This window comes from Mustela nivalis (assembly GCF_964662115.1).
Source record: "Mustela nivalis genome assembly, chromosome: 8".
Classification (NCBI taxonomy): domain Eukaryota; kingdom Metazoa; phylum Chordata; class Mammalia; order Carnivora; family Mustelidae; genus Mustela; species Mustela nivalis.
The window spans coordinates 106,955,944-106,968,785 of NC_139027.1; the positions used below are offsets into that span (position 1 = coordinate 106,955,944).

Consider the following 12,842-nt stretch of genomic DNA (forward strand, 5'->3'; position numbering starts at 1 on the left):
AGATGAGGGGTGGGGTAGAGAGAGGAGTAGAAGGAGAGAGAGAATCCCAAACAGGCTTCACTCCCAGCACAGAGCCTGATGCAGGACTGATCTCATGAACCTGAAATCATGACCTGAGCCAAAATCAAGAGTGGGATGTCCAACTGACTGAGCCACCCAGGCTCCCTGGAGGGCACATTTATAATACTCAGAAATAAAATCATTACTTTTACCTTTGTAGGTGAGGTTTTTTTTTGTTGTTTTTTGTTTTTGTTTTTTGTTTCTTTTTTCAGCTGGAAACTTTTTAGTTCTTCTCTTTTATCTTTGGGGTAGCAAAGTTTCATAAACATGTGTTTAGGTGAAAAGCTATTTTTATTTAGCAGGTCAACACTTACTGGGCCATTTCTACCTTTTGTTTTGTTTCAGGCTCAGGGAAATAGTTCTTTTATTTCTTTGAATTTTTTCCCCCCTGCCTTTCATTTTCCGGATTTTTTTCTTTCTCAAGTTATTATTAGATGGATATTTCTCCTCTCCTATGGGTCTATTATAGCTTTAAAATTTTCCCTCATGTCATTTTTTGTCCTTTGCTTTGTATTCTTTTTTTTTTTTTTTTTTTTTTTTTTTGCAGGGGCTGAGGTGGGATGCCTGGTCACTCAGTCACTTAAGCATCTGTCTTTGGCTTAGGTCATGATCCCAGGGACCTGGGATCCCTGCTTCCTGGAGAGTCTGCTTCTCCCTCTCCCCCTTCCCCTGTTTGTGTTCCGTCTCTATCTGTGTTTCTGTCAAATAAATAAGTAAAAACTTTTTAAAAATAGTATATGAAATTGGTATGGACATTATTAAGATAGCTGCATGACTTAACTACAATTATTTACAAAATAGACACATTATGGGAAAAACCATGTATTCTTGGCAAAAAAGATTATTTTTCTTTTTAAAAATACTCCTAGGCTGATTGACTGCATCAGTCTGGTAAAAAATTTTCATTCAAAAGATGCCAAGATCTTTTTCCATGATCTCACATTGCTACCCATTCACTTTTCACACACGGAGCCTTGTTCCTGCTGGGGCTCACAGTTAAATTGTAGGCTACATTGATCTCATCACAGTGAAGCCATTACACTTCTGGTCTTCCTTACACATTTGCTCCATGCATGCTTAAAATCTGGGAAAAACATACTCATGGGCTGGTGAAACAAAGAAGCAGCAATTTCCTTGCCTTATTCCTTGGCTTGTGATGAAGTAGAGAGCATGATGTGGTGATTGGAGCCAGACCTAACCCTGACCATGGGCATTGCAGCCGACCCAAACCTAATTAAGAAAGATCCTGAATAAACTTGGGTGAGAGCCAAAATCACTAGCCTCTTCAATCAATATTTTTGATATAAAAATTAGCATCGGGGCTGAGTAAAAGGGAGCACTGTTTCATGTCACAGCAGGAAAAAAAAACAAAAAAACAAAAAAACCCTCTCCTGCTTCTACCCTGACTTCCTGATGTTGGCTATTTGATAGATTTGTGTCTGTGATAATTTTCAGAGCAGGTGACTTACTCATGTCAAATTCTGTCCTAAGCTATGTCACAGGAATCAGCCATTTCCAAACAGGTAAGTTGGTCTCACTTGTTCTCTTATTCCTGGAAAGAAATTCCTGGAAAAGAATACAGTATTCTCAGAAAAATAAAGCCAGGCCCTGTTGGAGCTTTGGAAGTCCTCTTTACACACTGCTAATCCCCTTTAACACACTGGCCTTCCAAGATGAGTCTACTCTTAATCTCTACAAGAGTGTCCAGAGGATAATGTATGTCGGAGTTCTTAGTAGAGTGTCTGGCGCATGATAAGTGTCCAAAAAATGATTGACTTGCTGTCTCAAGACACCACATACCTGCTTTAGAAATAATTCCTAGTCTTGATCCAGGAAATTTGCAGATAGAGTATGAGATAATGAACAAAAAGATTAATTTTTGACTCATGTCCATGCCTTTGTTATCCTAAAGACTACTCTTTGAGGTTGAGACAAATTCAAGGGACCATTGAAGACATATCTACCTTTTAGAGAGATTCAGTGAAATATTTCCCAATAAAATCCAAGATTTCTGGGGCTTACTTTGAAATAAACTGTGAGTGGGGGAAATAGATGAAAATGACTAGCCATGGACAGATAATGTTTGAAGCTAGGTGACAGATGCAATTGGGTTCATTATACTATTTTCTCCTTCTTACTCTATGTTTACAATTTTCCGTTTTAAAACCTTTTTAATGGAGATGGATTAGGAATAGTTATTTTTAAGTGGATGGACTGCTATCAGTTCATAGCTGAGTCCCTCCCCCAAGAAGGGCCTTTGGCTGAATGGAATTGTCTTGGCAAGGTAATGCCCTCCCCCACGCTTCTACCTTGGTAACCTGTATCGCATGATTAGTTGATGGCAAAAAGGACATAGAAGCCTGACTCCATTGCTTCACTTTGAGATAATTCTAAAGGGCCTGACTCCATTGCTTCACTTTGAGATAATTCTAAAGGGCCATCTCCCCATGGAGATGACTAAGACCTTTCTATGATGAAATCATAGTTAGGCTTCTTCCTTTTCTAATCCTGTCTCATCACTCTATCTTACCTATGGTTCCATTGTGTGTGGTCTCAGTGGTGTGCTGGTAAAGGTTTAACAGATGGCTCTTCAGATCCTGAATGTGTAGGGTTTGCCAATATCTGTGGTATAAATGCTTCCAGCATGGCCAATTTCAAGCTAACAAAGTGATGTTACAGAAGGAGGAGTTGGGAACAGATGAACACAATTGGTTCTTGTGACCGAGTTCAAGCCAGTGCCAGCCACCCTTGCCCATTTTCCTTAATGAAATTCTTAAATCCAAATCTCTGAGTCTCTATTTAGGGTAATCCAAACTAACACAGAGCCATCAATTATTTTTTATATTATCTATTTTGGTGATTTGACTATTAAAGAAACTAATATTTCACAGAAAAAATGAAATGAAATTGGTCACCTCAAATGTTTCAGTGAAACACAGACACACACACACACACACACACACACACACAATACTTGTAAGACAATGTCCCATAATAATTGCTTAGATACATTTTAAAATACAGTCGCCTTTTAATTTCCAAATATTACACAGCTGCATAAAGTGTTCTGAGAAAATAGACTTCAAATATGTTGTTTATATGGAGACCAGGAAAAATGGCCATGAAATCACTAGAGAAGTTTAGAGTATAATTGTTATTACTGCCGTAAATCCAAATACAGGAAAGTTAAGGTTTTCTCATCAAAAATTTTAAGTCAGAGTAAGCCATTTGTACTATTTGCTATCTCTGAAGAAAATACAGAGGAGCACTGCATGTGTGAAGAACCGTTAAGACTTTCACCCTATTTGAGAGCTGTTGTTGGAATAAGTAAACAATCAGAGGCAGATTATTCTTAATATTCTATTTTGTAAAAAGAGAAGGTACCTCAAAAATGGGAAGAAAATATCCCACTGAGGAGAAAAGGTTGGAATAATTCTCTTTAAGCACTCTTGATTATCAACAGAGAATGAGCACAAAATTTCTGTTATGCTACTAGAGACAATTGAGCTATGCAAATAAAAGCTCCAACAGTGGTTCTCAAATTAGGACATGGATTAGAAGCACCTGAGGAGGCTGTTGAAATGTAAATTTCTAGGCACAACAGCTATTCTTACTCAGTGGAAGTCTGGCTGCAGTCCCAGGGACCTGCATTTTGATAAGCTTCTAGCAAATTCTCAAGCCCATGGTGTCTGTCAAACCAAAACAGCTGAAAGGCAATATAACCGAACATCCACGATAACACAATTCATAATGGGATTAGGGACATAACTCACCATTTCCCTGTTAAGCAAATATATCCTCCCTACGAATATTAGTCTGAATCCTTTATCTTCTGTTTCACTGAAGGCCACTTTTAAAACATCTCCCATCTATCTAGCTGTCAACCAGTCAGAGTCTCACCTGTGTATCTTTACATTCTTGCTTGCTCTTAAAGGAAGGGTAAAGTGTGTATATGTGTGTGTGCACGCGCGTGCATATGTGCTTGTGCGTGAATGAGGGGAGGGTTGGGGAACATAACAGAGTTTTCTTAGGAAATTCTCTTAACAGAACCCACCGAAGGGACATTTTGAACTGTGGTATATTTATTGAGACTCAATAATCCCTATTGATTTAAAATTGTGGTTTTATAACCTAGCAGTAGGTTTTATACTTTCTTATAAAAAGTAAAAATTCTCATGATTACCCTCTTAAACAACCTCATTCTATATATGACATATACTCTTCTATTACCAGCCCTATGAGATCTGGGTCTCTCCTAATGTTCTCAGGAAGCATTGCATTTGGTTTATAGTTGTTCTCCTAAGTGATTCCCTCTGACAGAGATAGTTTTTCATTTTTTTTTTTTCATTAAATCTTGCACATGAGAATGTAATAAATTGTTCTAAGACTCTGGGATCTTGATGAAGCAGTAGTAATGCCCCCCCCCATTCTTTAGGCCAGGTGGTTAAATAAATATTTTCCTATCATGAGTTAGACTCAGGATCCCCCATAAAAGTCATAAAGATGGACGAATATAGCAGCTCACAAAGACACCCCTCTAAATGCTTAAAATTGAAAGGGTAGTTGTGAAGGTGTATATGAAGATCATGGACATCTAGAACGGAAGGGGAGGTTGCTTGCTATACCTCAGTAAGGTCCTCTTCGTCTACTGTTCCTTTTATAAGACTGAAGACATTTATGCATTTTTGGACAACTAACTAGAATCAATTTCATTTAAATGCACATTTTCAAGAGAAAAGACCTTTTTGGGGACATGGATACCACATGTATTTTCTTTGCATAGTTACTGGTGCACCGATGCATTGGGAAGAATTAGAATTTAGTTACCAGAATTAGTCGCTGGAGGGGGGAACTGCATAGTGAGAACTCACTTCCTCTCCTCTTCCATGGATAGTGATCCTTACAAATGTGTGTAAGAAACCTTATTGTTGTGATCTACTTTTAAACTGATATACCTAATAGGGGTTATACTCTCCCTATAAACAGCTTTCCACACTGCTCGCCTTTATCCTTTAATCAGTTGTGAGCATCAGGCGTGTTGCTCTCTCCAACACCAGTGTGCCTGGCTGGGCTTCTGTCTCCGGGTACGGCATGAAAGCTTGGGTCCATCTGTGTCACAAGTCAAGCCTCTCTTGAAATGATTTGTTTATACTGTCATTTGATGGAGTGGAATGTTCTGTAACTCATTCGAACTAGTATAGAAGCTTTGCTAAAAGGTCACCACTGCTCTTTAGAGTTTCCAAATCTGGGAACCATATGGGAGCTTGTTAAAGATAAGGTTTTCCACTGGCTTTTTCCATACCAACCAGAGCCAATTAGCAAAAAGGCACTATTCCAGATAAATTTGTGTTCACATTTAGAAAGACAGACAGACAGACAGACAGACAGAGGAAGAGAGAGAGACAGAGAGAACTCAAGGAAATTACAGTTCTTTGCTCAATAGTGTGTAAGCCCATTCTATACCAAAATTGGATTGCGTGTGCCAGCAGACAGTAAGGACTATTTGATAGGCCTGAATGGGGGTGTCAGTCTTGAACAAGTTGAATAGAATTTGCTTTTAATGTCATTTTTGGATCAATACGTTCATGTATAGTCTTGCGAGTCAACTCTAAAGGAAACTACATCTCACCATTTACTCAAAATTTAATAGGAAAATGACAACTCATTCTTTAAAGTAATAAGGGTTATGTATGCAAGCTAAACATTCACTCACATGGCACCAACAACCTTCCAGTTGTCATAACATTACAGTTTGAATCTAAGCCTACAATTGGCTTGTGTTTGCTTTCTGCCCCCTTCCTTATGAAACAAAAGTCTTGAGTTTTCCAAACCTCAAAAGCCCAGCTGTAAAACTGTAGGAGACCAGCAAGAGGAAAAGGAAAGTTTCCTTCAAAGACGTATGGTGTCACTGCTGGCCAGTCCTGCTCTCTCCCTCCAAACATTAACTATGGCTGTTGACACTCGTCCTTGGAAAAGGTCCAAATGTGGCAAATGGTAGAAGCAACATTTCTTTACCCTCCTGCCTGGAGCTCCCCACGATACAGAAGAGTTCTAGTGGGGGCATTCATGGGTGAAACAAGGAGGTCAGCTACTGTCTACCACGCTTACTCACGTCTGCAGATGAAATAAATACACCCATAATGAGATCTACTGAATTAAAAATCAAAACCCTCTCATTTGGTTGGAATGCCTGAAAGAGTCTGGACCAGAGAGTCTGCACAGTAGCAGTGAAAACACAGGCTCATTGCCATTAAAAATGTTCTAGGAAGTGTGTGTGTGTATGTGTGTGTGTGTGTGATGTATTTGTAGCAGGATACTGGGAAAGGAGAAAAAATTTTAAATCTGGAACCATATTTTTGTCTCTGCCGTCCCAAGCTGGAGACATTAAAAACACAACATTTCCTTCAGTTCAATTACGCTGGTTTGGAAACCAAAATTGTCCTTAGAAAAGGGGGAGAAATCCATTTATATTCCTTTTGAGGCAAAAAGGGGGGTTTTCTGGCAAAGTCTTTAGGTACAATTCAGGATCAGGAAACTTAATCATCCAGTTCAAAGCTTGTCTCATCGTAGAGTTCGGGGCGCGCTGACTTCCTGTGCCGAGAATACTTCAGTTGTAGGAGATCACCCATTTCATCCAGGTTTTCCAAAACCTGCAAAAAAATTGCCTTCCATCAGTTATTCTTTAAACCCCCTACACCCCACGGAGATATAATCTTCTATTGCCAACTTCCTTGATTTTTAAAGAAAAGGAGAAGATCCAAATCACTAAGGTGTGGCTTATAAACCAGCCCTCGAGGAATGTTATGTGATAATTCATTTTATTTCATATCCTTTAATAGTCTACCCCACATTACAAATATTTAACTTATTTTTGGGGTGTGAGGAGAGGAATAAAAGCATTGGACCCATGCATACCCTTTCAGGCTTTATTTTAAAGTTTAATGACTTACATATATGTTTTAAAAGATTTTCTTTATTTATTTGATAGAGAGAGAGGGAGAGAGAGACAGTGAGAGAGGGAACCCAAGCAGGGGGGAGTGGGAGAGAGATGGGTTTCCCACAGAGCAGGGATCCTGATGTGGGGCTCAATCCCAGGACCCTGGGATCATGACCTGAGCCCAAGGCAGGCGCTTAACGACTGAGCCACCCAGGTATTCTTAATGACTTATATTTAAACTTGTGGAAGAAAGAGGTAAGGTTGCAGATTATATTTGGGTTTATGTCCTCATGACACAGCAAATCAGTCTGGTCAGGGGCAAAATGGAACATTGCAGCAGCTGGTTAGTGTCCTCTTTTCCCTCCGATACTGCCCCAACCCCAGCGCTTAAACACTCATCTCTATGTTCCATCGAATTGTAGGACTTAAAACCACAAGGGACCGAGAACTCTTCTGTTTCAGTTCTCTCCATTCAGACAGATAAATGTATCCCCAATTTTCCAAAGCAACTACTGAGATGGAGAATAGACAAATGTTATTTTCCCATCTAGTATATCACTGATCTTATGGTATTAGGCATGCCTTTTAAAACGTGTTAGGCCATCTTGACCTGTCAGATGAGGAGGACAACATTAGGACTTAATGTTTTGAAAAAGGTGCAGATGTCTGTTAATTCTGGAATGAATGACTAGTGGGACTAGTGGGCTTTCCTCTTTGGGAAGTCTTTCAAATGTATCAAGTTTGATATCCACCAACATATGAAGAGTCTTTTCTTTCTGGGTGGTAGCATTATAGGTGGTTAAAATGTTCTTTTACTTCAATGTACTTCTTAACTTTTTACATCAAATCTAAGCACTAAGACAAAGTAACAAAAGTTATATTTATATGACATCAAACTAGGATAGTGTCTATTGCTCTTGGCTGAAGGTGGGGATGGAGTAGCTCAGAGTGGGGCATCTGCATGCTTGGAGGAGATGAGAGACAACTCATGAAGGTGTGGGAGAACATAGGATTTCTAGTCGTTTTAATTTGTCTTTTTAACTTCCATTTTGGTATCTGCTATAAAATGTACACAATATCTTGACAGTGTTTATACAACTTATAAGTGGATTTATGTTGAAGCCCACTGATCAGATGACCCAGAGGACACCTGTACTCAAAAAAGGCAGGCATGAATTACAGAAGAAGCATCTTAGTAAGAGGGAGCTGGGAAGGGCTTCTTCCCACATTTGAGCTTGTGCTCGAGATGACTCTAAGGAAGCAGGGACCAGTCGGGGTTGATGTTGTTCTGAGTGGGTGAAGTTCAGAGATTGGTCCTATGCAGAATTCTTATGGGGCAGGTGGGATGACTAAGATGAGGTCATTTGTAAAGGAGCAGCCATCACTCATGTTAGAAGAAGGAAATTCTAAGCCATTTTGTGTATGTAGAGTGGCCTCATCTCTGCCTTGGTCCAAACATGGTTATAGAAGGAACTTGTCTACTATATGTATTTTCTGTGAGTGTTATGTTCAGTTAGCTACTTCAACGTCTTGTTTATTCAAGGGTCATCTTACACTTACCCATATGTGCATATTAAGGAATATGCTCACAATTTTTTATTGATATAGGTGCCTGATTTCAAAAGTTTTGAGGCATCTGTCTAGATGATGTCTCCGTGCTCCTTCCTAGCCAACCATTCAACAGGATTAAGAACGTTTGAAGAAAATCCTGAGGTCTGATGTCTCCCGAACTGGGTATCCATGAATACCTCAATGCTGTTGGGGTCACAAAAAATATAAACTCCCCACTGCTGTCTACCCCCTCTTGTCATCTCTGGGAGCATGCTCCCGGTCATGTCCTTTCCTCTCCTATGCCTACTGTCTCTCATTACTTTTTTCCTCTCTTCATGTGTAAACATGCCCAGGTCTTTCAAGGGCTTTTATAAACCTATTTTTCTTTCTTTTGAGGTCAAGCTTCTTGAAATATCTGTCTACTATTTTTTTTTTTTTAAAGAAACAACTTGTTAAAACTAATTACTAGAAATATATACACATTTTGGAGAACCTAGACAACATAGAAAGCTATAAGGAACCATGCAACAAAGTTCACCCATCATCTCAAAACCTAGAATTAACTCAGTTATTAGTATGTCATGCAAGAAGTTGTTATTATGTATGCACTTTGTAGTGGACACTGGTTTAAGTCCTAAGAATGTAATGGTGAAGCAGAAAGAAAATACACACTGTGTATATAATTTATTATTTGAACTCGAAGTATTCACTTTTTTATTCTTTGTATTACTATCTCCTAGTGTATGTATATATACATATATACTACATATACACGCACATACAACAATCCATAATACATGTTATATGTGCATGTATATTACACATATACACATAATTCATTCCATCTTCATGTAGAATAACTCAGTCATATATATAATGAATGACTTCATACAATCCCATATATAATTCCCACCTTCATGTTCTATAGTTGTCTATATTTCTTTTCCAAAATGAGTTTATATTATCTGCTATCACTAGTCACTTATTTATTAGTATCTCCTCTTAAGAGTTTTTGCCCCTGGGTTTTGCACAATAGTAGACACTCAATATGTTTGCTGAATTGCTTGACACTAGGAGACAGTTCCATTGACTCCAAACTGACTGAGATGGCTTAGTTGTCTTCTCTCACTCATTTCCATAAAGATCAAAACCAAAGGACAGTGAAATGTGGTTTTGAAATCATTAAAACCCAGTGTACGTCTGGATGATATGATGGACCTGTCTTTGCCAATAGGTTGGTTAGTTGGGTCGTATTTTCATATGATGGGCTTGGTGGCTCTAAAAGTGTCAGTTTGTGAGTGATTGCGGCTAAAATAGCACATCAGATTAGCTTTTGCATTTAAGATCAAGTAAATAGCACAACATATGGCTACTCAGTCAGTCTTTTTTATGAAACCAAAACACTGCCTTGAGTCAAGTTCTGCACTAACCTCATTTTTCTTTCCTATCCACTGAGTTGATCACATTGTTGGGCATTGTTGGCAACCCTTTGTTTTTCCGCAGTGAGTTTTATGAGTGTTGTTTTTCTAAACCACCAATAGAAACTCAGGGAGCCCCAAGCTAGCTCAATAAAAGAACCTGCTCACAATGCAAAGTGCCAGTACCAGAGGTTCTGTTGGCCTGTGGGTACTCACTGTGTCTAGCATCTCCCGGGTATGTGCTGCTGAAACACAAAACCGAGCCCGAGCTTCTGCGAGGGGAGTAGCTGGAAATCCAACGACCACCACCCCGATTTTTCTATTTAATAGATGCCTTGCAAAAGCCCTACGGGAAAGGTAAAAGAGAAGGTTAGCTGAGAGATGACAAAATTATGTGGCAGGAAAAAGAGTGTGGTTAATCGACTTTTCTGATAACAACAAATAGAAGATGATTGAAATTACTAAACTTCTGTTACGTGTAATTAATTGACAAGGAAATGGGGACAGTGTCTTGATGGCACCCAGAGCTGAGGGTGCATATGATAGGGCCTGGCACACCCATTAGAGCATTGTGAGTACTGAGTCTTTGACACTGAGCAGAAAATGCTGATGTACATGACCCTGGTATAAGGAGTCAGCACTGATATACAAATTCTTTGTCTGCAGGGTTCCTAGGAACAGAAGCCCCAAAGCTAACCAAATGCAATTGCATAAAGAAAGAACGTATGGTGAGATTAAGAGTCACTTATGGTTTGTCTCCCTCCCAATCCCATCTTGTTTCATTTATTCTTCTCCTACCCACTTAAGCCCCCATGTTGCATCTGGACATTGGGGAGGGTATGTGCTTTGGTGAGTGCTGTGAAATGTGTAAACCTGGTGATTCACAGACCTGTATCCCTGGGGATAAAAATATATGTTTATATAAAAAAAATAAAAATAAAAAAAAAATTAAAAAATATATATGTTTATAAAAAAAAAGAACGTATAATAAGTGCAAACTTGTATGTTTTAAAAATCCAATACCAATAACAGAGTATGAAAATTTCAAGAAGCCTATACTTAGTGACTCTTATTTAAGTACCAGGATCTGAGGGTCTGCCAGGAGATATTCCCAAGCTGTATTATCACTCCAGAGCCATATTTTTCCCCCATTAAACCAGAGGTGAAAAATAGTAAGGGTCTCCTCATTTTTTATTGTGTGACTAAATCCACCCCCGTATGTTCAAGGATGATAAACCCATTGACTGAGTTAAAGGGGGAACAGGTAAGAGGGATTCAGGGAAGAAATGTGTACACACAGAGAGGCTGGCCCGTGGATGCAAACTGTAGAATGTAGGTCATAACTATAAAGCTTTCTGATACAGGGTGTTACAGATTAGAGGGTGTAATGTTTCTCCGTGGCGATTCCTTCCCTTTATCTTCTTCTAGACTTTTTCTTATTCAGAGCTAATCTCAGTAACGGTTCTGGACTATCAAACTCTCAAAAGTCTAGATTTTTTTTGTGCTAAGAGCCAAGGTCAGACAAAAAAGGCATGTGCCCCTACGTGAATCTTGCCCCACTTTATGCTCTGTTGCTCTCTGCAGGAAACCTTGCTTACTAAATGTCTCTGCCCATAAGCAAGGTAAATGCCTCAGATCTGTTCTTAGCATTAAGAGGCTCCGGGTGTCCTTTTTAAGGCTGGAAGATGAAAGCAGCACCACAGAAACCTTCCAGTCGTAACTTAGGAAGAATTCTTGAACCAGACATGGAGAACTAGCCTTCCATTTATTCATTCCTCTTGCCATGGAGCTGTCTGTCTTTTTGGTTGTCTCACGGAGAATGCATGTTATCAATGGAGTGGTGGAGATTGCAAGGTCTAGGGAACACAGTGTCTCTGGCCCTTGGCCCAGCTAAGGGAAGAGTCACCTTTGATTTGGACAGGGAAGATTAACAAGAAGATGAAGCTTTCTGAGAAAGTTAGAAAAACAGAGGCTGTGCTTTTTCTTGTTCACCGTATGGAAGGCTGCCCATGGAAGGGCACACAATGAGAGCTCATAATTATCTGAGAAACAAGGCAAGTGCTTTTATTGCTAGACTACAAACCACCTGACCCATGATCTCAAGCTAATTTTCGGGACTCCCCAAAGACCATTTTCGCTGTCTGCATGTTTCTCTTTGTACCAGAGGAAGTGAGTTTTGCCAAAGAATGTAGAGCAAAATATAGGACTGTTGATTCATTAGGCTAATCTGAGGCCTCCCTGGAGCACTTTCAGCCTTAAAATTTACACTACTAATCCTGGCCTCCTTCGGTTAATGTGTCTGATTGCCCTGATCATTTTATATAATGAGCCTCTGGGTTTGTACTCCCCAAAACAAACGAGAGCCTGTAGTGTGAGCTGAAAGAAGCTGGGCTACATAGATAATAATAATAAGTGGTTAGCAATGCATTACGGGCATCATCATTGTACTGTGTATCCTATCATCCTGAAAGAGTATGACGAAGCCCATGGAAGGAGAATGTAAACTCTGTATCAGAGACTACATATAATATATTCCTGATTATTCAAATGAATGTTTTATGGGTGAAATCACATGATACCAAATGTTGCAGAAGATTCCAGTGGTTGAGTCGCAATGAAACTTTGCTCTAAAAGATACCTTGCTGGAGAGGATATTTCATTTTGCAGTAGACGGACAGGTGGAGAGATCACAGTGCTTCAATAATATCAAAGGGTTGAACATAAGCAAACAAAGGAAGTGCTCATACATTGACTTATACAATTAACTCCTTGTCTCAAAAGCTTTTCTCCATATAAACTTTCTGTTGAAGGAATATCTGAGAAGAAAACAAGGCCAGGGGGCAAAGAAACTTTTGGCAGCAACTCCTGCCAACAAG

General features: G+C 39.3%; 1 protein-coding gene across 1 annotated transcript in view; it reads right to left on the reverse strand.

Annotated features, from left to right (window-relative positions):
* Positions 1 to 6,453: 6,453 nt before the first annotated feature.
* The window catches only part of SPTLC3 (serine palmitoyltransferase long chain base subunit 3), a 134,086-nt gene continuing 127,697 nt past the window's right edge, over positions 6,454 to 12,842 (reverse strand). The window contains exons 11-12 of the mRNA XM_082746602.1: positions 10,183 to 10,312; positions 6,454 to 6,710 (exon numbers count right to left, since the gene is read on the reverse strand). Coding sequence (XP_082602728.1) covers positions 6,597 to 6,710; positions 10,183 to 10,312 — 244 coding nt within the window. The 3' untranslated portion in view covers positions 6,454 to 6,596. The remainder of the gene's footprint in view (positions 6,711 to 10,182; positions 10,313 to 12,842) is intronic.